This window comes from Pogoniulus pusillus, chromosome 10, assembly GCF_015220805.1.
Source record: "Pogoniulus pusillus isolate bPogPus1 chromosome 10, bPogPus1.pri, whole genome shotgun sequence".
In the NCBI taxonomy this organism is placed as follows: domain Eukaryota; kingdom Metazoa; phylum Chordata; class Aves; order Piciformes; family Lybiidae; genus Pogoniulus; species Pogoniulus pusillus.
In genome coordinates this window covers 2,616,689-2,643,524 of record NC_087273.1, presented here as the reverse complement: position 1 = coordinate 2,643,524, position 26,836 = coordinate 2,616,689, and the positions used below count along the sequence as shown (strand labels likewise).

General features: G+C 43.7%; 1 protein-coding gene across 1 annotated transcript; it reads left to right on the top strand.

The window, feature by feature from the left end:
* Positions 1-254: 254 nt before the first annotated feature.
* Positions 255-15,230, top strand: USP38 (ubiquitin specific peptidase 38). Its single transcript, XM_064149499.1, has 10 exons — positions 255-1,012; positions 1,726-1,861; positions 5,490-5,619; positions 5,867-5,968; positions 7,582-7,740; positions 8,910-9,103; positions 9,624-9,717; positions 10,995-11,101; positions 12,135-13,482; positions 14,874-15,230. The coding sequence occupies exons 1-10, from the start codon at positions 328-330 to the stop codon at positions 15,033-15,035; spliced, it is 3,117 nt and encodes a 1,038-aa protein (XP_064005569.1). The 5' UTR covers positions 255-327; the 3' UTR covers positions 15,036-15,230.
* The last annotated feature ends 11,606 nt before the right edge of the window (positions 15,231-26,836 follow it).

The window sequence follows — 26,836 nt, the reverse complement described above, 5'->3', positions numbered from 1 at the left end:
GCAGGGCCCATGCGCGGTGGCCGAGCCCCGGCGGCGGCCTGGCTTCCTGTTTGCGCTTCTCCGCTTCCGGGTCGCTGCGGAGCGCTCGGCGGTTGACTGCTGGGGCCGCGGGGCTGCCTCAGCCGGAGGCGGCGGAGCGTGGCTGCCGTCGCCGCTCGGGCGAGGGGAGAGCGGGAGGGGCGCGGGAGCCGCGGCGCACACCGCCGGGGCGGCATAGCGCGGCGGGGCCAGAGGAGGGCCGAGGGGAGGCGGCGGCGGCGGCCTCCGCCGAGGCCTGCGCCGGTCCGCCGCCGCCGCCGCTCGGCCGATGCGCCCAGAGATCTCGCCATGGACAAGATCCTGGAGGGGCTGGTGAGCTCGTCGCACCCGCTGCCGCTGAAGCGGGTGATCGTGCGGCGGGTGGTGGAGTCGGCGGAGACGCCGTTGAGCCAGGCGCAGTGCCGCGCCATGTTCGCCCTCAGCACCCGGTTGGTGCTGCAGGGCCCCGACCCCTTCCAGCGGCAGGTGGGGCGGCAGGTGTTGGAGGCCTACGGTCGCTACCACCGCGCCGAGTTTGAGGCCTTCTTCAACCGCGGGCTTGTCCTCGGTCTCCTGCAGCGCGGCTACGGCGAGCTGAGCAACCGCGACCCCGCCATCCTCGACTACATCCAAGCGGGGCTGCGCCTCATCATGAGCTGCCCCTCGGTGCTGGAGCTCTTTGAGTTGCTGCAGGTTGAGGCGCTGCGACTGGTGTGCGAGCGACCGGCGCCGCCGCTCTGCGCCCGCCTCTGCCAGCTGCTGGGCGACTTCCCGCAGTGCCTGCCCCGCGGCAGGAAGCTCTCGCTCGCCTTCTGCCAGCAGCTGGTGCGCAGCATCGCCCACTTCCAGAGCCAGGGCAGCCGGGAGGCCGAGCTGCGCCTCTACGTCTCGCAGGTGACGCAGGTCAGCGGGCTGCTGCGGAGCGTCTGGAAGGCCGAGCCCGACACGCTGCTGCCCTCCCTGCAGGAGCTCTTCGCCGTCATCTCCGCTGCCGGTGAGAGCCGCCGCCCGCCGGGGGGTGGAGGTGGAGGCGGGATGACAGGAGAGTAACGTGGGCGCTGGAGGGAAAAAGCCCCGCTGCTAGCATTGGTCGCTTTGCAGGCAGTGTCTTGAAACCATAGGTTTCGTGCTTAGACCAAGTGTAGCCTTTTAGGTTTTAGAGTAAGCAAAAGTTTTTGTCTCGTTACCGGAGTCATGTTGGGGCAATTGTAAATAGGTTCCCTCTGGCTTCAAAAATCCGTGAAGTGCTTTATTAGCTCACATTGGAAAGTGCCTTTGCTGTTGAGGCACCAGGGAAACTTCACATTCCAATGTTGTTTTGTCGTGACTGGTTTTGGTTAGCAGTCAGTCACTGTGGTGGGAAATAGCTGCATTGGGTTCCTAGCCTTAACATCAAGTGTGATGATGAATTGTAAGGTGGTAAAATCCCACTTCCAGTTCTCATGGTGGTGGAAGAGGAAGTTGGCAGAATGTTGCTCTCTTACATGGTTAGTTGATGAATAAAAGGAGGTTGTACCTTAGTATTCTTCATTGTCCTGAATCCATTGAAAGTTTTTGTTTCTTGAGGGCAGAATATTAAATGTAACATAGACTTACTCTCTCACAACTTTACACCTAGAGTGAAGTTGTAGCACAGAAGATAAAACACCTTTTTTCTGGGAATTCTCTTTTCAGTTTCTTACCTTGTGCCGTGTTCAACTCTTACAGATACGTCATTTGAACCTTCTGTTGCACTGGCAAGTCTTGTGCAGCACATACCATTGCAGATGATTACAGTACTCATCAGGAGCCTTACTACAGATCCAAATGTGAAAGATGCGAGTATGACTCAAGCTCTCTGCAGGTACTGTATTTCTTTTAAGAGGGGAAAAGTCTTCTTTTCTTATTCTTGTTATTTTTTTGGTGAAGTTATTTGAAACTTAGGTTCCATTAAAGAAAAGTGACACATAAACAAACAAAACCTCCAGTCAACATCCCCCCAGCCCTCCCTTTTAAAGTGGCATCCTGTGTTACGTAGTTTAGAATGTCAAGGTAATCTGTGTTTATGCTACTATAGATGTTGGTTGCTGCTTTCATCATTTATGTGGCTTCTTACTCTTTGCCAGGGTAGATGAAGAAAGTTAAATAGAAACCAAGAGGAAACCAGATGTTTTCCTTTTAGTCAGCATCTTCTGCTTAGACCTCCCACCTTGACCATGATGGCATAAATAGGGAACTTGGTGGGGTTTACAGTCAAGCTGAGAAATGAGGCCTTGTTTTGAGTTGACTTTTCTACTTGTCCAAGGAGCAGAGTGGCTCTCTCACATAATTAACTTATCCATCATCTGCTGCTCTGAAGAGAGGAGATAATTAGAAATGAGCTTTACTGTTTATTCCTGAGGGTTCTTTTCTGCTTAGTATCTTAATTATTTTCTAGTGGGATTCATAAGGGACAGCTTCTGTTTCTGTCTTAACTCAAGCCTCCAGAGGTTTCTTGGTTGTTTGAATAGTAGAAGAACAGAAATGATATGAAAACAAATACACATAATGCTGCTTGTCACTCATCTAAACATGAGTCAACACTGAGATTGGTAACACTCGTAACAGGCTGTAATTCAGATTACAGTCTTGGTTAATATCCTCAGATACATGAATAATAGTGATGCAGAATGGTGCTAGTGGAATAGAGATGCAAACCTTGACATGGCCTTGTTGATTGGCTAAGTCTGGGTGATAGATTGGACTGGATGATCCTGGAGGTCTCTTCCAACCTGATTGATTCTATGATATTCTTATTTTTTAAAGTCTATGGAAGAAGCTGTTACTAAGCTCTGCAGTGTAGAAAATGAGTAAAGCAGTTAAGCAGGAGACTGTTGAAGTGTTGTGTTGTTTAAAAAGCAACTTCTAAAAAGGCTTACAACAGAAAATGTAATACCTGCTGTATTCTTTTTAACTGCATGCATTTGAGTGAAGTGTAATAGACACATTCAGGTAGAGCAGCACTTATATATGTTGGGGAAATATTAAAGTGTTTTTTCACACTGAAAACATTCCCTATGGTACACTGAGTTGAGAAGCCATAATTAAATTGAAAATATAATTAAATAAAACCCCAGCATTAATATCATAATTTGGGCTAAGAAATTGTTTAGGGCTTTTAAAAGAGTCTGCTTCACTGAATCTTAACAGTGTGCCCAGCCTGAAGTTGAGAGCTAGGAATTCCAGAGGGATTTGTGCATGCTAATAATTTGCCAGTGATGTGCTTGTTTTCATGTTTGTGCAATTCTAAGGTTTGTTTGTGTTACCTGCTTCAACACAGTGTGATCGTGTTGTTGTGCCTTTAGAACGGCTTCTCTGTATGCTGTTGCTTGGGGAAGTAATGCAGTGCTGAGCTTTGAGTATAAGGGAGCTGTTGTTCCTCTTATTTTTGAGAGGGCAGTACAGTCTTACTTGCCTTGTTTGTTCTTTGAAGTAGCACTTGATTTTAAGAGCCTCTAGTTCTGGTCCATGGAACTAGGTTTTTTGTGCCCTTTGTTTTTATGTGTAGATACTAATGTCAGTGCTGTATCCAGTTACTTTTTTTACCTCTGGCAACCCTTTGCAGTAATTACTCTCTTCTGGTTTGGAGGAGTAATTGTAAAGAGGATAAAGCAGCTGCAATGTCTGAAGCATCAAATGACAGTTATTGTCATGAGGCTTTCATCATTCCCAGGAGATGGAGAACTTGAGCATAACAAGGTCTCCAGATGAGTCAACAGAGCTCTGGTGACTGCAAGTTAGAGAGCTTGTTGCTCACTTCCTGGGGATGACTTCCATGGCACTGCAGAGTGGCTCAAGTTGAACACAGATCAGTGAATCTGTAATCAGAATAGTGGATTGAATCACTTCACTGAGGTGTTGTTAGGCACAGGATGCTTGCTTATTGGCAGCATCTGTTTTTAATTGGCTGAGTTGCTGTTAATAAGCTTGGCTGAGTTGTTCTTAATAGGTTTAGCTGTCTCATGAAACCTTACCTGAAGCATCAGTGAGGAAAAAACAGAAAATAGTTGACTCTTCTTGGATGTGTGCCTGCTTTAAGGGTCCACTTCAGAGGAAGTTGACTGCAGATATGGGTATCCTGACAAGTGTAATGTTTGTTTACACTTTAACACAAATAATCCTTAAGGGAAACTGAGAATTTTGCTCAGAAAACCTTCAGATATGACTACTTCTTTGGTCCTGTTGGTAAAAATGTCAGGTATCCTGTACATCTTTTTAAGAGTGCCTGAGAGTTGGGAAGACCTTCTTGCTTTGTTTTATTGTTGGTGTTTGGTGGTTTTCTTCCTATCCTGAGGGATTTGCACCTGAGCTGCCAAATTCTTTGATGTGGCAAAGAAGATATTTTTGTGAAGGGTGTCAATGGCTGAAGTTGCACAGATAAATTCTCTTCTATAGAGAGATAGCAGAAGTGGTGGCATGTAAGAGCAGGTGGTCTGCCTGTATTTTAGGGTGATGTGAGGCAGACAGTCCTATTGAGGCCTTTAAGATCCTTTTCTTCTGGTCAGATTCCAAAAGCAGCCTCTATCCTTATTCATGATCAAGCTTTTGAATGAAAAATAAAGTCAAAGCAGCTGCACAAAGCAGTAATCAATTAAATGCAATCCAGAGAGAGTTTCATAACCAGTATGTTCATCCTTCACCTACTGGCCCTCATAGTCTTAAGTAACAATAATATAGAATCATAGAATGGCTTAGGTTGGAAGGGACCTCTAATCTCATCCAGTCCCAACCCCCTGGCCATAGGCAGGGATACCTCCTGCTAGATCAGGTTGTTCAAGGCCTCATTCAACCTGGCCTTGAACACCTCCATGGAGGGAGCAGCCACAGCCTCCCTGGGCAACCTGTGCCACTGCCTCACCACCCTCACTGCAAAGAACCCTTTCCTAACATCTAGGTTTAGTCTCCCTTCTGCCAGTTTAAACCCATTACCCCTTGTACAGTCATTACAAGACCTTGTCATAGTCCTTCCCCAGTCTTCTTGTAGCCCCCTTCAGATATTGGAAAGCCGCTCCTTGAAGCTTTCTCCAGGCTGCAGAGCCCCACCTCTTTCAGCCTGTCCTCATAGTGGAGCTGCTTCATGCCTCTGAGCATCTTGGTGGCCTCCTCTGGACACGTTCTAACAGTTCCATGTCTTTCTTGTGTTGGGGGCCTCCAAAACTGCACACAGTACTCTAGGTGGGGTCTGAGGAGAGCAAAAGGGGAGGATCACCTCCATTACTCTGCTGGCCACACTTCTTTAATCTTTATTGAATTTTGTACATGTATGTATTTCAAAGGAGAGTGTCATGTTTGCTTTTAATATATTTAGTAGATAATTATTAATGAGATGGAATCAGTTATTTTGCTGCTTGCCTAACCATCAAGGTAATATGTAGGGTTTTTTGTTGAGAAGAAAATTAGTGGTCTAGTAAGGGTTTATTTTGTTACTAATTTATTTTACATTGATCTTTCAGAATGATTGACTGGTTGTCCTGGCCTCTGGCTCAGCATGTGGAAACATGGGTGATTGCACTGCTCAAAGGCTTGGCTGCAGTCCAGAAATTTACCATCCTCATTGATGTCACTCTGCTAAAGATTGAATTGGTATGTTGGAGAAAAAAAAGTTTTCAAAAGAATTTGCCTCAGCTATGCACTTGTGTAGCATCTTTTGTATTACTACAGATAGTACCTTATTATTCTGCAGTGATGATCTAAACACATCTGTAGCTTCCAGTTGCATGTAATGATTGTGTCTGGTTCAAATGATTGTGGAGTTGCAGATCTGTTTACATTTTGACTGAAGTTTTACTTTCTAGACTTACTGTAATTAGTTTGGATCATTTTCTTCCAGGTCTTTAATCGACTTTGGTTTCCTCTAGTGAGGCCTGGTGCCCTTGCTGTCCTTTCCCATATGTTACTTAGTTTTCAGCATTCTCCAGAAGCTTTTCATTTGGTAAGTTACTAAATAAGTGGTCTTCAGTTCTTCAAAATGTGCTTTGTGCAGTGGGTATGGAGAACGGATGCACTTGGATTTCCTTTCTTTTAAGGTTTCAGAGTCAGATTTCTGTGGTTCACAGGCTGCAGGTTTGACCATTAATCTGTAACTGAAAACAAGCATTGTTCTTCCTGCTGTGTGTTCATTTCTGGCACTAGTATCTGGACACCACATTCTATCTTTGTTTACTTCTGAAAAACTGTTTTATGTGGTCTGAAGTAATCTACTACCTGAAGGGAGGTTGTAGCCAGGTGGGGTTGAGCTTTTCTCCCAGGCAGCAGGCAACAGAACAAGGGGACACAGTCTGAAGTTGTGGCAGGAGAGGTCTAGGCTGGGCGTTAGGAGGAAGTTCTTCACAGAGAGAGTGATTGGCATTGGAATGGGCTGCCCAGGGAGGTGGTGGAGTCGCTGTCCCTGGAGGTGTTGAAGCACAGCCTGGATGAGGCACTTAGTGCCATGGTCTGTTTGATTGGCTAGGGCTGGGTGCTAGGTTGGACTGGATGAACTTGGAGGTCTATTCCAACCTGGCTGATTCTATGATTTTATGGTCAAGTTGGGCTGCAAAGCACAACTGTTTGGAGAAACAAGATGATCAGTTACCTGCTGTGCATAAACTAGTCACCCTGGATAGGTGCATCAGACACTTGAGTGTTTTGAAGTACATTAATTGTTAGAATTTATATACTTTCCTACCTATCCTGCTTCTGTTCTTTGCTTCATGCCTTTACAACCAAACAATTTGTAATCTAATTTGTGATGAGAAATTACTCCTTCCACCTCTTTGACAGCAAATCCATTTTGATCAGTTGGGAACTGACAGAATTGTATAAATGATTGTGATTCACAGTGGAAAGTACTTACTCTTTGGGACTACATTGAAATAAATTTCAACTTGATCCTTTAAGGCAGAAACAGAGCTGAGCTGAAGAAAGGGAAGAAGGTGAAATAAACATTTCTGATTGCTACCCCGTGTAAAATAGCAATGAGTCTCAACCACAGATATGGTGATATGATGAAAGGGCTTTTTAGCTTGTAGCAAATTAGTCTTGGTTTATTGAGCGTAGCTCCCTCCCTCACTAGGTGGAGCTGTGAGCCAGTTTCCCTCTTGTAGGCTGAAATCGCAGTGATTTATTCACTGGCTTCACATCCCAGAAGTTAGATTCTGTTTAAGGAAAACTCTGAGGTTTGTTTTAAAACGTGTGTTTGTGACATCAGAACAGGTTACTGCACTGTTAGTAGAGGCACAAAAGCCAAATGATTGCTGTTAATTCCTTAATAAGATGAGCACATTGGACACTTGACTGTTTAAAATCTTACCTTGCATTTCCTAAGCTCAAAGTTTCAAAACTTGGCGTGTGAGGTAGAGAGAGCACAGAATAGTTATGCTGTTTGGAAATGGTCAGGGGTGAAGAATAATGCATGTTTTTCAAGTCATTGTTTCTCAGTCACTTATTGAAGAACAAAAGTCCTCTGTCATTTGGCACGTGTGAAACAGTCAGGTTGTTTGTAGAAGAGAGAAATGGACAAATGCAATTCACACCCTTTTTTTGGCTGTTTGTTGTCCCTTTCAGATTGTCCCACATGTGGTCAGCTTGGTTCACTCCTTCAAAAGAGACGGCTTACCTTCCAGTACAGCCTTTCTGATGCAGTTCACCGAGTTGATACACTGTATGATGTATCATTACTCAGGATTTCCAGAGCTCTATGAACCCATTCTGGAAGCTGTTAAGGTATGTTAGGAATGGTAAAAGGATGGAATGGTTTTCTTCAGGGAAAAGCATATTGCCATTGGAATGGGCTGCCCAAGGAGGCGGTGGAGTTGCTGTGCCTGGAGGTGTTCAAGGAAAGCCTGGATGAAGTACTTAGTGCCCTGATCTAGTTGACTGGCTAGGTGCTAGGTTGGACTGGATGATCTTGGAGGTCTCTTCTAACCTGGTTGATTCTGTGATTCTTTAGTTTATTCAAGTATGAAAGTTATAATCCTACACATCTAAATTGTTTAGAACATCCAGTAGGAGAAAGAAGGTTTGTTTTGGTTGTCCATGGTATGATTACAGTAAGCTTTAAGAAAATCCTGTAATGAGATCCCTTATTAAAAGTGCAATCTACTTTCTGAAGCTTCTTGTGACTCTTAGTATGCTTCTGTAAAGCTTCTTCTAGGCATTTAATTTCAAGGCAAGCTCAAAACAATAACTCTTCAAATACAAGTTTGGAGCACTGAAAGTATTAAAGAAAGGCAGGTTCTGAAGTGTACTTGGCATGGTGTTTTCCTTTGGCAACCCTCAACATTATTAAGCCTTACATTTTAGTACTGCAGTCAGTATTGCATAGCTCTGAGGCTGAAGGATGCTGACCTTTGGTGTTTAAAAGCAAAGTGCATGTTTTTTAATGAGTAGTTAAATGCACTTAAAAACTCCAAAACAACACCCCAGAACAAGTGGGAAAAAAAATAGGGAGGGAAACACAAACCCAGACAACCAAAATCTCACCAAAAGTTGCTTGGGTATTACTGCCTGATTTTTATAGCAGTAAAGTTGCAGTTAAGTGTTTAGATGCTGTCCCAGCTCCTGACACTTTCATTCCAAGTATTCAGAACTTGGTTCATTCTTAACATTTTGTTTTCTTGGTGGATGCTTTAGGCATCTCTTTAAAGAAACTTGAAATTGGAGAGAGGGGATTCTGTGAATATGGAGGTCAGAGATGCCTACCAGCCTCTTACTCCTGCAATTTGAGAGATAGTCAGGCTTTGAAGAAGGGAGTTTAATGGGGGTGTATGTTCTAGACTGTGGGGAATAGCAAGACCCTGGAAGAGAGAGCAGGAGTGAAGGCTGCTAAGTGGCAGTAACTATTACAAAAGTCAATACAACCCCCTATTAAGTGTTAAATGTTTCTTTTACAGGATATGCCCAAGCCCACTGAGGAGAAGATCAAGCTGATTCTCAGTCAGAGTGCTTGGACTTCTCAGTCCAGTTCTTTGCCATCTTGTTTATCTAGACTTTCTGGGAAATCTGAAACGGGGAAGACAGGTCTAATTAATCTAGGAAATACATGCTACATGAACAGTGTTATCCAGGCACTTTTTATGGCTACAGAGTAAGTCCTTTTTGACAGCTCTTCTCATTGCAAATCAGCTATTGCAGTTGGTGCATTCTTGCTTTTCACTGAATGTTAACATGTCCTGAGGTCTCGCAGCTTGCTGGAGCAGAGTGGGTTTCCTTACCAGTTGCTGTGTTAAAATCCAGCCCTGTGAAACTGCAGTTGTAAACGTGAAAGATCCTGATCCTTCTGCCCAGTGTCAGAAGGCACTGTACTTTATTCCTCTTTGTCCTTTCTCCCTTCAGTACTGGAAAAGCATATGGCCATGCTTTTGTTTTAATCTGGAAGCTATTGAACAAAAGTTTTGTCTGTCTGTGGCCCATTCTCACACATCTAAATATTTAAAGAAATAGACTTTCTGCAGTGGTACCTCCCACTGTACAGTAGTTTGCATCTGCACTAGAGCAGAATCCAGGCATTGAAGGGGCATGTTACATGTTTTTATCTTTCTTTCAAATGGAAGCTATTACCTGAGCTGGAATGATTAACTGTTGTCTATCTCTCTTTATTTTTTCAGTTTCAGAAGACATGTTTTGTCTCTGAATTTAAATGGATGTAACTCACTAATGAGAAAATTACAGCACCTTTTTGCATTTTTGGCTCATACCCAGGTGTGTCAGTTTATTTCATCTGCTATTTATTCAGCTAAGATCTATGTGCCACACTTGAGTAACAGACATGATGCTATGGGAGTCCTGTTGAGTGTATTGAAAATAGAAATGTGATAGGTTTGTAGGAAAGAGTCTGCCTTCAAATGTTCAGATGGTGTGGATTGACTTAAAAATCTAGGTTTCACAAGTGAAACATCTTGACATTGTCTTGTGCTTATAAATCAGGAGTAACAAATTTTCTCTGAGAAACCAAAATGAAAAAATCCAAGGTGCTGGAACATGTGCAGAGAAGGGCGACAAAGCTGGTGAAAGGCCTGGAACACAAACTCTATGAGAAGAGGCTGAGGGAGATGGGGTTATTTAGCCTGGAGAAGAGGAGGCTCAGGGGTGACCTCGTTGCTGTCTGCAACTACCTGAAGGGAGGTTGTAGCCAGGTGGGGTTGGGCTCTTCTGCCAGGCAACCAGCGACAGAACAAGGGGACACAGTCTGAAGTTGTGCCAGGGGAAGTATAGGCTGGATGTTAGAAGGAAGTTCTTCACAGAGAGAGTGATTGGCATGGGAATGGGCTGCCCAGGGAGGTGGTGGAGTCACCATCCCTGGAGGTGTTAAGCAAAGCCTGGATGAGGCATTTAGTGCCATGGTCTGGTTGACTGGCTAGGGCTGGGTGCTAGGTTGGACTGGCTGAGCTTGGAGGTCTCTTCAAACCTGCTTGATTCTATGATTCTAAGTCAGTCCTGCCTTGCTATACAGGCTGACTTTATGTAACTGTCTGGGATAAAGTGTCTTAACTACAGTGGCTTTTACATTGCATTTTATTGTGATTCAGATTTTAGAGTGGACTTTGTTAACCGTGCAGAATATTGTGCTAGAAAGACACGACACTTTTTTTCTCTTTGAATAACAAAGTTCTTATGAAGGGTTTGAGACTGGGTTGCTTTGCTCATATATTGGTACTGGGGAAATACTGGGGGTCTCAAGAAAGGAAATGTTTTTAAGCTTGCCAGCAAGAACAGCAACTGCTATTGCACATAACATCTGGTTGGACACTACACATTTAATATTTGCCTGCAGGATGATCCACTTCTTTTTTTTCTGCTAGAGGAGATTATTACAACCTTCATATCTGTCTCTTCCTATATTAAGTGATTCCAGTGTTTGTGCACCAAGTGTTTTATATGGTTCCTGCAGAATTATGTAGTCCAAGGTTCAGAATAGCATAACCAACTTGTAAAGCAGTTCTTCTGTAACCTTTTGTGTCCCTCTCTTACATGAGCAGAGGGAGGCATACGCTCCTAGAATTTTCTTTGAGGCTTCCAGACCACCATGGTTCACACCTCGATCCCAGCAGGATTGCTCGGAGTACCTCAGATTCCTGCTAGACAGGTACAGTTATTGTGCCATTGATGGGAATGAATCTACACTCTTACCACAGAATGATGGGCTCAGTCATGTAACAGTTCTGCTGCATGACTTGGGACACTAACTTCTGGGCCTCATTCCTGGCTGTCTCTTTTCCTGCTTGGTCTATGAAATGTTTTTCTTTGTAGGTTGAATCTGTGGTAAAATCTGGGTAACGTCTTATATTCCTACTATTTCAAGTAGGTTATAGTGGTAGCAGTGTTCCATTTTTTGTGGGTCTCTTGCTGGGGTCATGATCCCATTGTAAAATTAATGGAGTTGCTGCAAGTAGTTTAGTTTTCGTGTTGGTGACACTTCTATGTCATGCAGGTCCAAGAAGTCATGAAGTGTTGTACATGCATTTATAACCAGTTAAATAAGCAAATTTAACTATGGCACAGGAAAAAAAACACCACAAACAAAACCAACCTGAATTGATTTGTCTTGCTGGGATGTGGCTTAAGTAATACTGCTTTATGACACCTTGCACCTCTAGTGAAAGCTGAGCTCAATAGTGAAATACTCTTCAGTTCCCTTGTGTTGGGTTTCTCTTTGGTTTTTCTTGCTGTAGTTTCTTTATTGGCTACAAAATCCTGACCTTTTCTTTGGAAATAGTCTGGCACTAGATAAATAGCTACTTGTTCTCTTACAAACCAGTACACTGGAGAACTGATTTATTAAGATAATGTAATGGTAGACAATAGAAACTTTGTTAGAGGGTTTTTTAGGACTCACCAGTTCTCTCAGTTACATCCATTATGTTGTGTTTATATGGAATGAAACTTGCATTAAATGCATCTCTGCTTGTCACACTGTTTTTTGGGTCGTACTGACCTGTGTGCTTCAGCTTGCTTGTGTTAAAAATAGCAGATAGTTGTGTGGTGTTTTTAATATAAGACTCTTCCACCTACTTAAAAATGTCTGTTTCTTTAACTGGGAAAAAAATGTCTGATCTACTGCAGCAGTATTTGTTGGGAAATAGCACAGCTACTTGGATTTATTTTTCCTTTGTCTTCAGGCTGCATGAGGAAGAGAGAACCTTGAAAGCACTGTCTTCAGCAAAAACTTCTGAAAGTATAATGAACCAAGAGTCCCAGGCCCAAGAAGCTGTTCATAAAGCACAAATATTTGCTGAAGCACCTTGTGTAGGAAGTGAAGAAAGAACACTGATAGAGAAGATGTTTGGAGGAAAATTGAAGACTACTATATGCTGTTTGAACTGCAAAAGCATGTCTCAAAAGGAAGAAGCCTTCACAGACCTCTCTCTGGCTTTCTGTCCTCCAGCTTCCTTGGAGGATGTTGATCCGAAATGCACGGAACACACCGAGGTGAAAGATGACTACATGGTGCAAACTAACACTTTATCAACCAGCCCTGCTGGAGAAACCCCACTTGCTAACCTGGAAGTGAATGGTGGATGTGACACAATGAATGAAGGGACCATAAAAGATTTTCCTCCTGAGCCAAACTCTGAGAATCCCACCAATTCTGAACTCCACAAAGTTCAAGATCACAGGGACGTGTCTCAGAGGCTAGTAGGTAAAAGCACCCTGTCAGTTACAGACTTACTGAATTATTTCCTGGCACCTGAGATCCTCAGTGGAGACAACAAATACTATTGTGAGAAGTGTGCCTCTCTGCAGAACGCTGAGAAAACTATGCAAATCATCGAGGAACCTGAATACCTCATTCTCACCCTTCTGAGATTCTCTTACGATCCAAAGTGTCACATCAGGCGCAAAATCTTGGACAATGTGTCTCTGCCACTTGTGTTGGAACTGCCAGTCAAAAGGGCAACTTCCCCTCTAGCTGTAGTTTCGGGTGGTTGGTCTGTTGGTGTTGAGATTTCTGATATTGGAGAAAACCTTGCTAAAAAACTGAAGCCCTCTGGGGCTGAGGAAGTGACCTGCCCGCAGTTGGTGCCCTACATGTTAAGCTCTGTGGTGGTTCATTCTGGTGTGTCCTCTGAAAGTGGACACTACTATTCATATGCTAGAAATGTTACGGGGTCAGGGCCTTCAGGACTCTGTCACCAGTCTACAGCTCTTTCTTTAGTTTCTCCTCAGGATAAGTTGTTGACAGAGGATGGTCCTTGTACTCTTGTAGAAAACGAGCTGGAGGCTGAGATGCCAAGAGAATGGTTTCTGTTCAATGACAGCAGAGTGACGTTTACCTCGTTTCAGTCAGTCCAGAAAATTACCAGTAGGTTTCCAAAGGACACTGCTTATGTTCTGTTTTACAAAAAACAACACAGCACCTGTGGATTCAGCACCACTTCAGCAAATGGACTCTGGGTGAATGGAGACCCTCCCCTCCAGAAAGACCTCATGGATGCAATTACAAAAGATAACAAACTGTACTTGCAGGTAAGATGCCAACTGTACATGAAGTGGTCCCCTTAAAACACACAGGAGGTGGTGTAAAAGAGAAAACAAGTTAGCTTTTCAATGTTCTGTTATATTCACCTTATAAATCACCCACCTTGCTGATCACTGCTCTGTGTTTCTTTTGTGTGTGTATATATCTAGAGAGCTGAGTTCAGTGCTTCCGTGGTAGTATAATATGAACAGTCTTCCAGGTTCTTGGCTCTGTTCCTTGCCTTCACTGGGAACAATTCAAGGTGACCTGTGTAATTACTGAAACCCTGGTAAAATTTCCTCCCATTGCCTTTGGGAAGGTATGTAGTGACAAAGTGTCATGTGAAAGAGTCTGTCAGTATGAGCCTCAGCACCTGAATGCTTTTCATTTTGTTTCCTGAAGAAGTAAAGCCTGCACAGTCTGCTGTCGTTCTTCCAGAGCTCAGCACCTGCCTTCCCTCTAGTTTTGAAGCTCTTGGCCAATTTGAGAAAGGGATACTAGAGGCAGGAAATGGCTGTAAGGTTTATGAGGCTAGTTGGCCAGAGACGAAATGGTCTATGATATCTCTAATGAGGGGAAAAAGCCTTTGCTCATCCCCTCAGATGTTTTAAGAAGCCACAGGGGCATTCAGCTGAAAAAGCTGCTGGCAGGAGGCTGTGCTTTTTCATTCCTTCTGCTTCTGCAGGTACTTTATCCAGCAGCTGATTCTGATTTTATGGAGTGCCTGAGAGTTTTTGAGACTTACTAATGTTAAAACAGAGCTAGCAATTACCCATGAAAGTTAAAAAGCTGGACTGAATGGAAGCTGAATAGCTTGTCCAAAAGTTTGCCTTTCATCTGAGTAGGTTGTTACTCTGTGCAGTTGGAGTGGAATAAAGAACTGTCTTTTAAATAATTAACATTGATTTGATGGTCTTGGCATCCATGGACAAGGGCATCTTAAAATTGCTGGGATGAAAATTGATGTGAAATGTAGTAAACAATAATTTTAGCTGTTGGTCAGCAGTCTGATTGTTTAGTGACATCTCATGTTGCTATGCAATATGGCTTTAGCATTAACTTATATGTGATTTATAATTAAATCCATTTCCTCAATGGTGTTCAACAAAATTGAACATCTCAGGTTGTCTCTGAATGGTCAACTTCAAGTTGAACAAAGCCATTCAGACTTAGGAGACTGGAATTTAGTCAGGTGACTTTAAGGGAGGCTGGATGAGGCACTTAGTACCATGGGTTTAATTGATTAGAAGGATGAGGTGTTAGGCTGGACTTGGTGATCTCAGAGGTCTTTTCCCACCTGGTTAATTGTGATTCTGTGAAAAGTGGTTTCAAAATTGAGTAGAAATACAGGGATGTGAGGTGGTTGGGGTTTAAAATTGTCTTCATTCTTTCATTTCAGGAGCAAGAGCTTAGTGCTCGAACACAAGCGCTTCAAGCTGCCTCAGCATCCTGCTCTTTCCGACCCAATGGATTTGATGACAACGACCCCCCAGGAAGTTGTGGACCGACAGGTGGAGGAGGAGGGGGTGGGTTTAGTACTGTTGGTAGATTGGTCTTTTGACTATGAAGACAACCTGGAAAACACTGGTTCCAAGGCAGCCCCGTACTGCTGAGGACAACTAAAATACTGAACTCTATCAGATGTTGTACCAAGTTTTGAGACTTGATCCTTGCTCTAAGGCAAATGTTGGGAATTTTTTTTTTTTTGGTTATGTTGTATTTGAAATAAATAAGTGCATAATGGAAAAAAAACCTACCTCTTTAAAAATTCAGTTGTTTTTGTAGTGAAGATGTGCTTGCCCAAAAGACAGAGATTGGAGATTTCTCAGTAGTTGCTAATGATACTGCATTGAACTGAACAAATGTGCTGACATCTCTTTCTGTTCTCCTCATCCACTGAAGGAAGAAAGTTCATTTTTCTTATTATTTTTCCACTCTTGATGGTATTGCTTGACATGGAAATCCTTTCAGATGAGCTAAACTGCATACATGGTCTCTCACCCCCACCTTGTTTTCAAATCCAGTAGCTTTATGGATTTCCAGAGAGGATGCAATTTATAACGAAGGCAATAACTTCAATGTGATGTGACAGTGCTTTCCAGATGGAAATCTACTCCACTGTAAACCTAAAGAAGACAAAAAAGGTTTCTAAATATTTGCTAAGCTGTTTTCCAAGGAAGTGCATGTTCAGTAGGAACAATGTTTTTCAATAGGAATTGTTAACTTTGTAGCATTTTTAATTGTTCTGAGGATTTTACAGTTATTTCAGGGAATATATCTGAAGCGTGTTGGAAAGGAAGAGATTTTGTATGTGCCTTGCAGTACTGTAACTGAAGATAAGCTCTCTGAGGCTGCAGAATAAGGGGAAAGACTTTAGTAGTGATTCATGTATTTATTTTTGTCAGTATTAGGAATCAGTGCTCTTGGAGAAAGCTGTTAGGTTTGCAGAAGTAAGAATCTGGTAGTTTAAAATACAGTAAGTGTAGTGCCCATTTAGTTTTCCGACTCAAAACAGTAGCTGCTGAGTGACCTAGAACTTCTGTGGCCTGCCTCCTGGAGAAAAAGCTGGCCATGACCACTAAGCTACATGTAGTAATCCTTGCTGAGGATCTGTTCTTCTTCCTTTAATGTTTTGCCTTCTGGGTTTGCTTGTGGTGAGGAATTTCTGGTGAATTCGGGTTTTGAATGTCTGCAGAAGACCAAAACGGAGTTGTCCATGGATCAGTGTTTGCTTCCTCTTTAGGCCAGCGCTGGCTGAGGATCCACTCTAGTTTTGACAGAAAGAGCAACTTTGGGTTTGATGTGCAATGAGAATAACAGAAGTCAAGGAATTATTACACTGCTGAATGTGGTGATTGAATTCTTAACTTGGATAATCTTCTAGTGAAGTGTTTATTTCAAGTATTTTTACAAGATTCTGCACCGGTTTAATGTGGTTTTCTATTCTAGGTGACAAAGTGCATCCTTAAAAGCATGCAAACCTGGCAGTTGTTAGCTTAACTGTACAGAATCAAAGTCTTAGAAAATGCCTTTTTAAAAACATGAAGTTGAGAAAAGTTAAACCTTGTTGATCTCAAATAGATGGAGTTTAGTCTGAAAGGTAACTTGGCTTGCAAGCTCTTTTTCTATGATCACTAAAACTGTTCTCTTGCTCTGCTGTAGGTTCAAATGTTAGTGCTCAAGGAAGTGAGAGCAGCTCGCTTAAGTGTGCTGATAGTTTTCAAGCTTTCTTTTGGCTGGTTTTAGAACCTCTGCTTTGACCAAGGCTTCCATTGCCATCACAGTTGGAGGTCTCTGAACCAGAGGCTCAGCCATGGAAATGTGGAATGTTATGAGACTCATGAGAGGAACGTTCGCATTTCGCTGTGCTTGGAAAAGGCTTTCTTGAAAGCTTAATTTGCCTTGAAATTTCTGTCACTTTCAGTCCCAACAGGGGGGTTTATTTCTTGTTAAGCTTCTCTGCCAGTTAGTTCTGATTTTTGAAATGGTTTTGTATGATGGATTATTTTGGCTTTCTCTCCCAGATCGTGAGGGTGCAGTCAAGAGCTGTCTACTGTTTGCATTAAAATGGAAGTATTTTTCTCTATCTGAATCACTTTACTCTTCATTTTAAAACATGAGCAGGTAGAAGCAGGAGCAAGTGTTTTTACTCATTATTTTGTTAAAGGTCAGCTTGGGTTTTATGTTCTCACAGTAAAAATCCCAGGTCTCTAGCCTCCCTAAGAAGAACATGCGGTATGGGGTTGTATACCTGTTGTAATATTCATTTCATGAGCTCTTAGAAGGCTTTCTCCACCCTTGTTTGCCTGTTCTAAGTGAAGTGTTAAATATGGAAATTTTATATGAGAGTAATGCCAACAAGTTTGGATCTCCTTAGGTATAAAATGATGGTATGCCTCAAACTGACTTGTCCCTTGTTGACTTCTGTTGACACAGTTAACTTTGAGTTTTGCATCTTAAAATTTGGAGTACTTGCAAATGTGCTGACTGCTGACCTGCCAACCATCATAGACCAGTTCATGCCTAACTGGGGAAGTTCCCATGTGGAGAAGTATTTCAGCCTCTAAAATGTACACCTGTTGTCATTGTTCACAGTTGTTGCATGCTCCTCTCTTCTGGACGTGATGGGAGAGAAATATGTACATAGGGTACTTTGATTTCTGTTGTCTGTGAATGAATGCTGGATAGTTTCTTTATTGACCTGTTTGGCTCCATTCTTCATTTGCTTTCTAAGTTGAATGAGTAGAAAGATGCAAAATACATAATACTCTTTCTGAAGCCTGGGGGGTTTGTTGTTTCCTTTCATGGAGGACACTATGTTGTACCACACTAGAGGATTGTTTGTCTCTTGAAATCATACTTCCTTCTCACGAGATGGATTGTGTTTTGCTCTTTGTTTTAATGGTCACTGGAGTTAACTTCGTGCCATACAGTTTGTTTTCTACAGTGCTTTCATGTGGAGCATTACAGTGGATTGCTGTGAATGTCACCCTGTAACAAGTCATTACAGTATCTACAGGCCTGTTTACCCAGGCTGAGCAAAGAAAAGGTTTCTTTGGATAACTGAACAAATCATAGAATGATTTAGGTTGGAAGAGTCCTCAAAGCTCATCCAGTTGCAACCCCCTGACATAGGCAGGGACACCTCCCACTAGAACAGGTCACTCAAGGCCTAATCCAACCTTCTGATTAGCTCTTCCCCCCCCCCCTTTTATTTTTACTATCTCCTTTTTCCTCTTGTTCCCTGCTCTAGAAGGTTAAATAGTTCTAGTTTTTGTATGCTGTGTAAATGTAGTTTCATGAGTAAGATGCTTTTTTTTTCCACTCTGTAGCAATAATGCTACTTCTTATTTTATGCAACAGGCAGAAGCACTGAGAACTGAAGGAGTGTTAGAACAAAAAGCAAGTGGGTATAAACTTTGTGTAAATAAGATGAAGATTAGAAACAAAGTTCTTAATTACTAGCACTACTTTTGGAACAGCCTTCCAGGCAGGGACCTGCTTTGAAGGAAGAGCCAAGTGTATCCCTGAAAGGAATTAATGCAAAGTGGTGTCTGAATAGTAGGCAACCAGACTTGACAAACCAGAGGTCCCTTCTAGCCCCTTCCTAGAGTTTTGCACTGCTGTTGAGGTTCCAATCTTGGCAATGCTCCAAGATTAAAGTGTAAATGAAGGGAGTACTGAACTGTGACATAACAACAAAGCTAGACTGCTGTCTTTTGGGTGGTGTTGATCTCTGCTAGAGGAGGGTGAAGCATTAAAATGATAGAGTGCTGTAAAGTGGAAGCTAGGAAGACTTGTGACCTGAAGAAATGTGCTATTTTTATTCTGATGTAGGGGCAGTTCCCCAGTTAAGAACCTGCTGTGGGATGTGGTGCGTTGGAGCAGTTGATAGCCTCAGAAGGCTGTAATCAGATGTTAAGTATTGGACTTTTTCAGTGGGTGAGCAAATGATCCATGATCTGAGCAAGATTAGGTGATCTCAAGGTGCCTGTTCCCTACACCCAGCTGTCACAGGTTCATCTGAATTTGCAGCTGTGAGTAATATGCTCTTAAATTAACATGGATGTAAGGTCAAACGTGGCAATTGAGAACCAAAAACTGTGTGACACTGGCTTAGTTACAGCACTGCTGCACATGGACTTCACTAGCAAGTAACCCTACTCCAACAAGCCGGTGAAATAGGCTTGGCCTGTGAGCTGAGCTCTGGCTATGAGCAGTGTGGGGCTGTGGTGTGTAGCATAAGATTTGGGTGCCACACATACTGCTGAATGTGCACATGCATCCCTCTGTTCTCTCTGAGTCTTGAGTTTGCTAGAGTGGCAGGTGCTAGCTCAAGTGGGGCACAGTTCCCTGCCCTCTCTGTGACACCTGTGAGCCCAGAGCAGGTTGCTTATGGACCTTGTGCCCCACTGACAGCAGCAACCTGCAGAGGTCAGGTGGTTGAGCATGGGAGTTGGTGTGTAGGAAGGAGGCACAGGGTGGCAGTGAAGGACAAGTGCTGGTATGAGAATTAACTGGGCAGGGTGGTGGTGAAGGAGAAGTGCTGGGGCAATACCAAACTGTAACTTACAAACTGCAAATAGGAGAAGGTTGCTCTGTTTCAGAAGTTGCATATGTTTTAATGACAAGTTCATGTGTACTTGCTCTCAAGTTGTAGCTTCAGTGCAGTGCCACCAAGGGATGCTCTTTTGTCAGTGCTTTGCTATCCTAGCCTAATCCAAGCCTTCTGTTAAATCAGTGTGCTTGAGGGGAAAAAAATTTCCCTGTAGGCATATTGAAAATATGGAGTATTTCAAATTGGCATGAGTTCAGCAACAGGATGTGATTGGGCTGGCAGCTGTAGTATCTTACAGCCTCCTCGAGGCCAGTGGTCTCCAAACTTGTTGTTTGCATGCCCCAGAGTTTGTGTGCACCCAATATGGGTATATTTATTTAAAAGTGATGTATGTGCTACTGATGTAGAGTCATAGAATCAGTCAGGGTTGGAAGGAACCACAAGGATCAGCCAGTTCCAACTTCCCTGCCATGAGCAGGGACACCCTACCCTAGATCAAGCTGGCCACAGTCTCATCCAGCCTGGCCTTAAACACCTCCAGCCATGGGACCAATATATTTATAATATAGTAATATTATGATGTAATATATTATGTGAAGACATGAAAGTCAAGGTTGGAAAAGTATGAGCTGAAGAAGAAATAAACACTTATCTTTATCTACAATTTTATTTACTAGTGGTACAAAAAATGCTTTCTTCTTGCTCCCAAATGTTGCAGTGCACCTGGCTTTGGAGACCTCTTCTCTGGGCTGTAGTCTTGAGAAGAGTTTTGACGCGATGGGCAGAGGTGTCAGGATTGATCTGCCTCTGCTGATGGTTTCTTTGGCTCAGTGAATCTAGACTGTTGCCATTGCTTTATGCTGCATGACTACGTTTTGGATCTGTGGTTATTCAATAGAGTTTTTAGGGAATTCTGTGCAAGGGCTGTGAACTGTTTCATCACACATTTCTTTCCTTCAGTGTGCTTTAAAGGACAATAAAAAAGGTGTCAGCCTTAAGTGGTGTGCAGAGATCCAAAGCCATTCTGGTTCTAAAGGGGGAGCATATCCCTTGCCAAACACAGGAATGTGGTAGTACTTGGCCTTAAAGGTCAGTGCTTTCACCTGACTGCCTTTCCTCAAGTCTTCTCTGAAGAGTTACAGTATTTAGTGCTCAACTCCTGCAAGTTACTGACATTTTTCTTGCTGCATCTGTCTTGGTGTTTGTTCTGCTGAGCTGCAGTTGCATCATGCCTGTTCTTAAATGTTCTTGTTGTAACCTGGCATCGGTGTTTAATAGTATTTCATATCAGCTGTTTAAAATGGCTGGGGCAACTGAGTGTTTGACTGCTTTCAAAAGTCAAAATATATATTTTAAACTACTTTGGAGGTGCTTGCAAGTGCCTATGTTTTAATGTGCTTGACTTGAGTTGGGAGACAAAATATCTTAGTAAAATGCAGTAACGGTAAGGTTGGGTGGGTTTGAGCTGTAAACTGTATCTGTAAACAGGATCTTGCCCACAAAGGTGGAAAATAAGAGCAGAGAGCTCCTGATGAGCCCTCTAGATCTGGAGAACCAAGTGTAGACAGTAGCTGAATGTCATGTGCATTTCAGTTGCAGTAGTGGGATGTTTCATTGGAGTTCTCTTCCCTTAAATCTTCAAGGAAGCTGAAATGGCCTTCAGCTCGGTGAATTAATCTGATCATTGGTTTCAGAAGTTCTCAGTGAACGTGGAAGTTATGGCACAGAACCATTCAGGCTGCCTGTAAATAGACAAGGTTCTTGAAGGCTGTTCTCAACTTCTGTGTGGTTCTCCTCAAGTTTGCCCAGACAAGTTGCAAGGAGGTTTTTAGGTTTGGTGTCATTTCTGGCTGCAGGAATACCTAGGAAGCTCAAACAGTTAACAGGCCAGCTAATAGTCCCTGGATTACTCCTGGGTGGTGAATTGTGTGAGAGAGAAGGGAAAGATTTGGCTTGCCCTTAGAATCTGTAGTTTGAAGTTGAGTCTCCTCTAGTTGATTGTCCACACCTCCCTCTGGCATTAGAAAAAGCTGCTTTATGTGATCTCAGGATTGAGCCTGTTACTGCTCCCCTTCATCCAAGACCTTTTTGGGCTAATTAAGGAATTATTCTTGACCTGAGCTGTTTCAGTTCTGCTTTAAGTAGCTTGAACCTGCTAACTGCCAAGATAGAGGACAGAGCAAGCTTTAACATAATGAAGGACCTAATCAGACCTGCAATAAAAGCTAATACTTAGGCTGCAGGAGTTGCTGCTGGTTCTCTGCTCTGAAATCCCGGGGCTGCCAGAGGTGTTTGCTGCTGCAGAGGCCATGGAGAGAACAGCTCTGCAGAGCTCACTGGGGCAGGGAATGGCTGCACTATTGAAAAGCAGCTAGGTGGATGATTGCATCACTGGGGTTTGTCTGCTGTGTTTGGCATTTGGGGATTGATGTGAACGAAGATGTGTGAGGATTGTGGCCAGCAGGAGCAGGGAGGGGATTGTCCCCTTGGACTTGGCTCTGGCGAGGCCACACCTCAAATATCATGTTCAGTTTTGGGCAGTGCAATACAAGAAGGGTGTGGAGGTGCTGGAGTGGGTCCAGAGGAGGGCAACAAAGCTGTGTAGGGCCTGGAGAATAAATCTTATGGGGAGCAACTGAGGGAGCTGGAGATGGTTAGTGTAAAGAAAAGGAGGATGAGGGCAGACCTCAGTGCTGCCTACAGCTACCTGAAGGGACATTATGGAGAGGCTGCTGCTTGGCTCTTCTTTTACAGGTCATTGGAGACAGAACAAGGGGGAATGGCCTCAAGCTGAGGCTGGGAAGGTTTAAATTAGACAAAGAAAAAGTTTTTCACAGAGAGTGGTCAGGGACTGGAATGAGCTGCCCAGGGAGGTGGTGGAGTCACCCACCTTGAGTGTGTTTAAGGGTGGTTTGGATGTGGTGCTTAGGGCTACAGTTTAAGATGAATCCTGTAGAGCAGAGTTCTAGGTTGAACTTGGTGATCCTGAGGCCTTTGCCAACCTGGATGTGTCTGTGATAAGAAGCAATATGAGTCAGAGGACATGGAATGAAAGGCAAGCAGACCTCTAGTTAATTTCTTAAAAGCAATTGCCAATATTTTTGCAGAAGAAGGATCAGTTTGTGGAACAGGATCCTAGGTAGTGCCACTGTGACCTTGCATGGCAGCCTACAAAAGTACTGCTTCTCAGGGTGTGTTAAGGTGGAAGGCAAGTTGGAGAGGCTAAAATGTTATTGGTACTCTAGACCTGAAGTTCACCTTCTTTTCACAGGCCTCAGGCTGAAATGTGGATATAGATCAAAAGATTTCTTTTCACTGCAGATATGGAGGAGCAGAGTATTGCTTTCTGAACCTTCTTCCCTGGGAGCTCGTTTAATATGGAGTTTGGACGTTGTGGTCAATATTGCTTAGCCAGTCGTGAATGCAGACTGTAAGCCACAAGCTGGGAGAAACTTCAAGTGAGCAGGTTTATAACTGCTTGTGTGATCGAGCTGCTCTTCAGTTCAGAGTCAGCTCATCTCCATCTGACTTGTTCTCCTTTGGTGCTGGGGATGTGCTGAGTGGGAGAGACTAGGAGGGGTAGCAACTTCTCCACGTTCCCCAGCTTGCATTGTGGAAATGGTCCTGAATGCTTAGCTTGGGGGGAGCAGCTTGAAAGGAAAACAACCAGGGGGCTTTAAAACAGAGGAGTAAGAAGCTGCAAAGAAATGTGAGCAAGAGCTTCAGAGCGTGTGGGTATGCAGAGCTGTGGATTTCCTACCCTTTTGGGGACCAAAGAGAAGATTTTTAGGCAAAACCTTGCCACCTTCACATGTCCTGTGTACACAGAGGAAAAGCTTGTGGGAAAAGCACAGCAATTGCTTGGTCAAGGTAATTATGACCTGTTCTCATTATTATCTGAGTTAAGCTAATGCCCAACCTCTTTACCTGTCTGCATTGTATTCAAACTACTGTTTTTGGACAAAAGTATGTACTTTAGGGTTGTCTTCTTAACTCTCCTTTGGAAATAGCTATTTAATTTTTGTTCCCCAAGTTAATTCTGCTGCCTGTGTGTTCTCACCATTTATTGTAAAGGATGGTGCACACTGTCATTGAAAAAGCTGGGGGAGTGTGTGTCAGAAGAGTTGGTCTAATATCATTTGACAGGTATCTTATTTTAGGTTGTAGCCTCATCACCAAAACCTGAGCCCCAGAGGTTTTTAGAATGTTCTCCTTCAGATCAGTTGGACCCAGCATGAGTATTCTCTTTGCTTTTAAGTGCTTTTGTGAGAAACTGAGGGGATGCAGTCAGAGAGTCAGTGGGTGAGAGGAACTAAGCAGGGAAAACAGTAATTCAGAGAGCTTTCTCAGCAGCTCTGTGCTTAGGAGTGGTTTTCACCAGTTCTTCCCAGTCCATCTGTCAATTCTTTCTTTTATCTTACTATCCCCTAAATAAATTCAGTGAAATAAATTATCCTGATACTTATGAAATGTTTCCTGCTGTGGTTTGGTGAGGATTCTGGTGTCTTTTCGCTTGACATCCACTCTGTCCCTCCTAGTGCTGCTTGCAGCAGCCTTCTTGACTTGAATCCTGATCTAGGGTAGGGTGTCCCTGGTTGGAACTAGGTGAACTTTGTGGTCCCTTCCAACCCCGACTGATTCTATGATGCTAACCTCTCCAGGACACAGATTCTATCTCACATTATGTGTGTGGTGGTACAGGACTGTAGGTAATGGTGTTTCTTTCTTGTTAGCTTTTACCTGCCACCATGCTAAACGAAGCTCCTGAACATACCTAACATGCAGTAACAAAAGGCATTGGAAAGGAGCTCCTGCCTCTGCATAACCTGACACGACTCTCTGCAGAGCCTCTCTTTTGCCTGTGAACGTTCAGGCAGGTAGCACTTGAAGTGAAAATAGTTTTGTGTGAGTTCACCTCTTTGGGAACTGCTAGGAAATCTGTCTGCCCACTGGTCCAGAGAAGCAGTGTAATGGTGGTTGTACTTCAGGTCCTGGTAGGGAATTGCATTAGTAAGAGGTTCTCACAAAGGCCAGTCGCTCCTCGGTTTATGCAAAGCCTTGTGGTTGCAGGTGCTTCAACCACCACTACCACTTCGATGCCAAGGTAGGGGTTTTATACTGGGCTCCAAATCCTGCTGAACTAGAGGGCAGCACAGCCGTTCTGCTGCCGGTGGAGCTGGGTGGTTCAGAGCTGGCTGGAGGGGACGGCAAACTATGGCTCTCTGCCTTCACATGGAGCTATAGATGGTGGAGTAACAGAATTGTTGGCTTAGCTTCCTTCACCTGCAAGTCACAGTGAAACGAGGCCTGGAGCACAGCCCTGTGCGGTGAGGCTGAGGGAGCTGGCAGTGTGCAGCCTGCAGAAGAGGAGGCTCAGGGCAGAGCTCATTGCTGACTACAACTTCCTGAAAGGAGGCTGTAGCCAGGTGGGATTGGGCTCTTCTGCCAGGCAAGCAGCAACAGAAGAAGGGGACAGAGTGTGAAGTTGTGCCAGAGAGGAGGCCTAGGCTGGATGTTAGGAGGAAGTTGTTGTCAGAGAGAGTGATTGGCATTGGAATGGGCTGCCCAGGGAGGTGGTGGAGTTGCCGTCCCTGGAGGTGTTCAGGAAAAGACTGCTTAGTGCCCTGGTCTGGTTGATTATCTAGAGCTGGGTGCTAGGTTGTTGGACTGGATGATTTTGGAGGTCTCTCCCAACCTGCTTGATTCTATGATTCTAAGTCTGGCTGCCAAACAGAAGCTCAATATTTAATTGCAGGGTCTGGAAGATGAAGAGAATTGTTTTGTGACTTCCAGATGCATTGACTGCTTTTGAGGGCAGAGGGGTTTCTGAAACTGAATTTCACAGTTGTTAGCTATATCTGTATGCACATAATTTATAGTATGTGAAGCAGGGGAAGGAATATTTCTGATTAAAACTACCCTAACTCAAGTGTCCTCCTACAGCCTTGCCTGTTTTTTATGTGACCTACTTCAGAGTTGCAACTTTAGCTCTGCTTTCTCTTCAATGATTTATTTGTATCCTTTTTAACTTGCTTTGAGTAGCATATGAGTTTTCTACAGTCCAAGTATTACAATTTTAAATACAAGAGCTTTCACAGGACTTTATTAGTGAGGCCCCTGGTGTGCTGTATGAGTTGCAGAGTAGTGATGTGCTTATCCAGTAGAGAGCACTAATGACACTGCTAGCTGTTAGTTGATGCTCCCATCAAGTTATTCAGTGTCGCTTTGTAGCTCTGGGCTGGTGTTGAACCTGTAGGATTTTTTTTCTCTTAAATCAGTGCACTGAAGCTGTGCTAGGAATAATTGGGGGAGGTGGAGAATGCAGCATCTGCAGCAAATGCTAACCTAATGTTTACCCAGGGTTGGGACTTTGAGCAATGCTTGTGCATCTTCTTTGCATGGAGTAGCTCAGTGAAGGCCTTTCATGTGGCAGTGATCAGCATTCCTCTTGGAATGGCTGGTGCCAGGTCTGTCAGCATAAATGGCTGGCTGCTGCTGCTCCAAGTATCTTGAAGGTCTCAGGCAAATGAGTGATATAATCAGTGGCTGTTCTTTTTATGTAGGCAATATCCTATGAGCAGTGGCTAAATCTTATTGTAGAACTAAGACAGCTAAGCTGGATAGGAGAAAACTTACTAAAGCTGGAATCTTAGAGTCCTCATGGGTGATGCAGCATGAGTGAGAAAGACTAACTTGTCTTTGAGACATCCAATGGAGTTTGTGGCCAGCAGCTTAAAAGTTACAATCCATTTACATACCTGGTGAGAAAAGGAGATGGAGCCAATGAGAAAAGAGAAACAGACCCATAAAAAAGTATTTCAGAATCACTTTGGGAGTCTATTTTGAATTTGAGTCCTGGGTAAAACATCTCTCACTGTGTTGCCCAGCAGTCCAGCTCTTTGTTCGATGAGCTGTTAATTTCACTTCTGGAGCACAAAGGTGCTGTCTGTAGGAGAAAAAGGTCTTTTAGTGCTCCCTCAGGGTTACAGAAGAATTATAATAATGTGACCATTGGAAAAGAATCATAGAACCAACCAGCTTGGAAGAGACAAGCTCATCCAGTCCAGCCTAGCACGCAGCCCTAGACAGTCAACCAGACCATGGCACTAAGTGCCCCAGCCAGGCTTGGCTTCAACACCTCCAGGGACAGCAACTCCACCACCTCTCTGGGCAGCCCATTCCAATGCCAATCACTCTCTCTGCCAACAACTTCCTCCTCCAGCCTAGACCTCTCCTGGCACAACTTGAGACTCTGTCCCCTTCTTCTGTTGCTGCTTGCCTGGCAGAAGAGCCCAACCCCACCT

Excerpts from the sequence above, each read along its gene's own strand:
- USP38 (XM_064149499.1), top strand. The coding sequence starts at position 328 with ATGGACAAGATCCTGGAGGGGCTGGTGAGCTCGTCGCACCCGCTGCCG. Across the intron at positions 1,013-1,725 it reads CGCCGTCATCTCCGCTGCCG|ATACGTCATTTGAACCTTCT; the intron begins GTGAGAGCCGCC and ends CAACTCTTACAG. Across the intron at positions 5,969-7,581 it reads CTCCAGAAGCTTTTCATTTG|ATTGTCCCACATGTGGTCAG; the intron begins GTAAGTTACTAA and ends TGTCCCTTTCAG.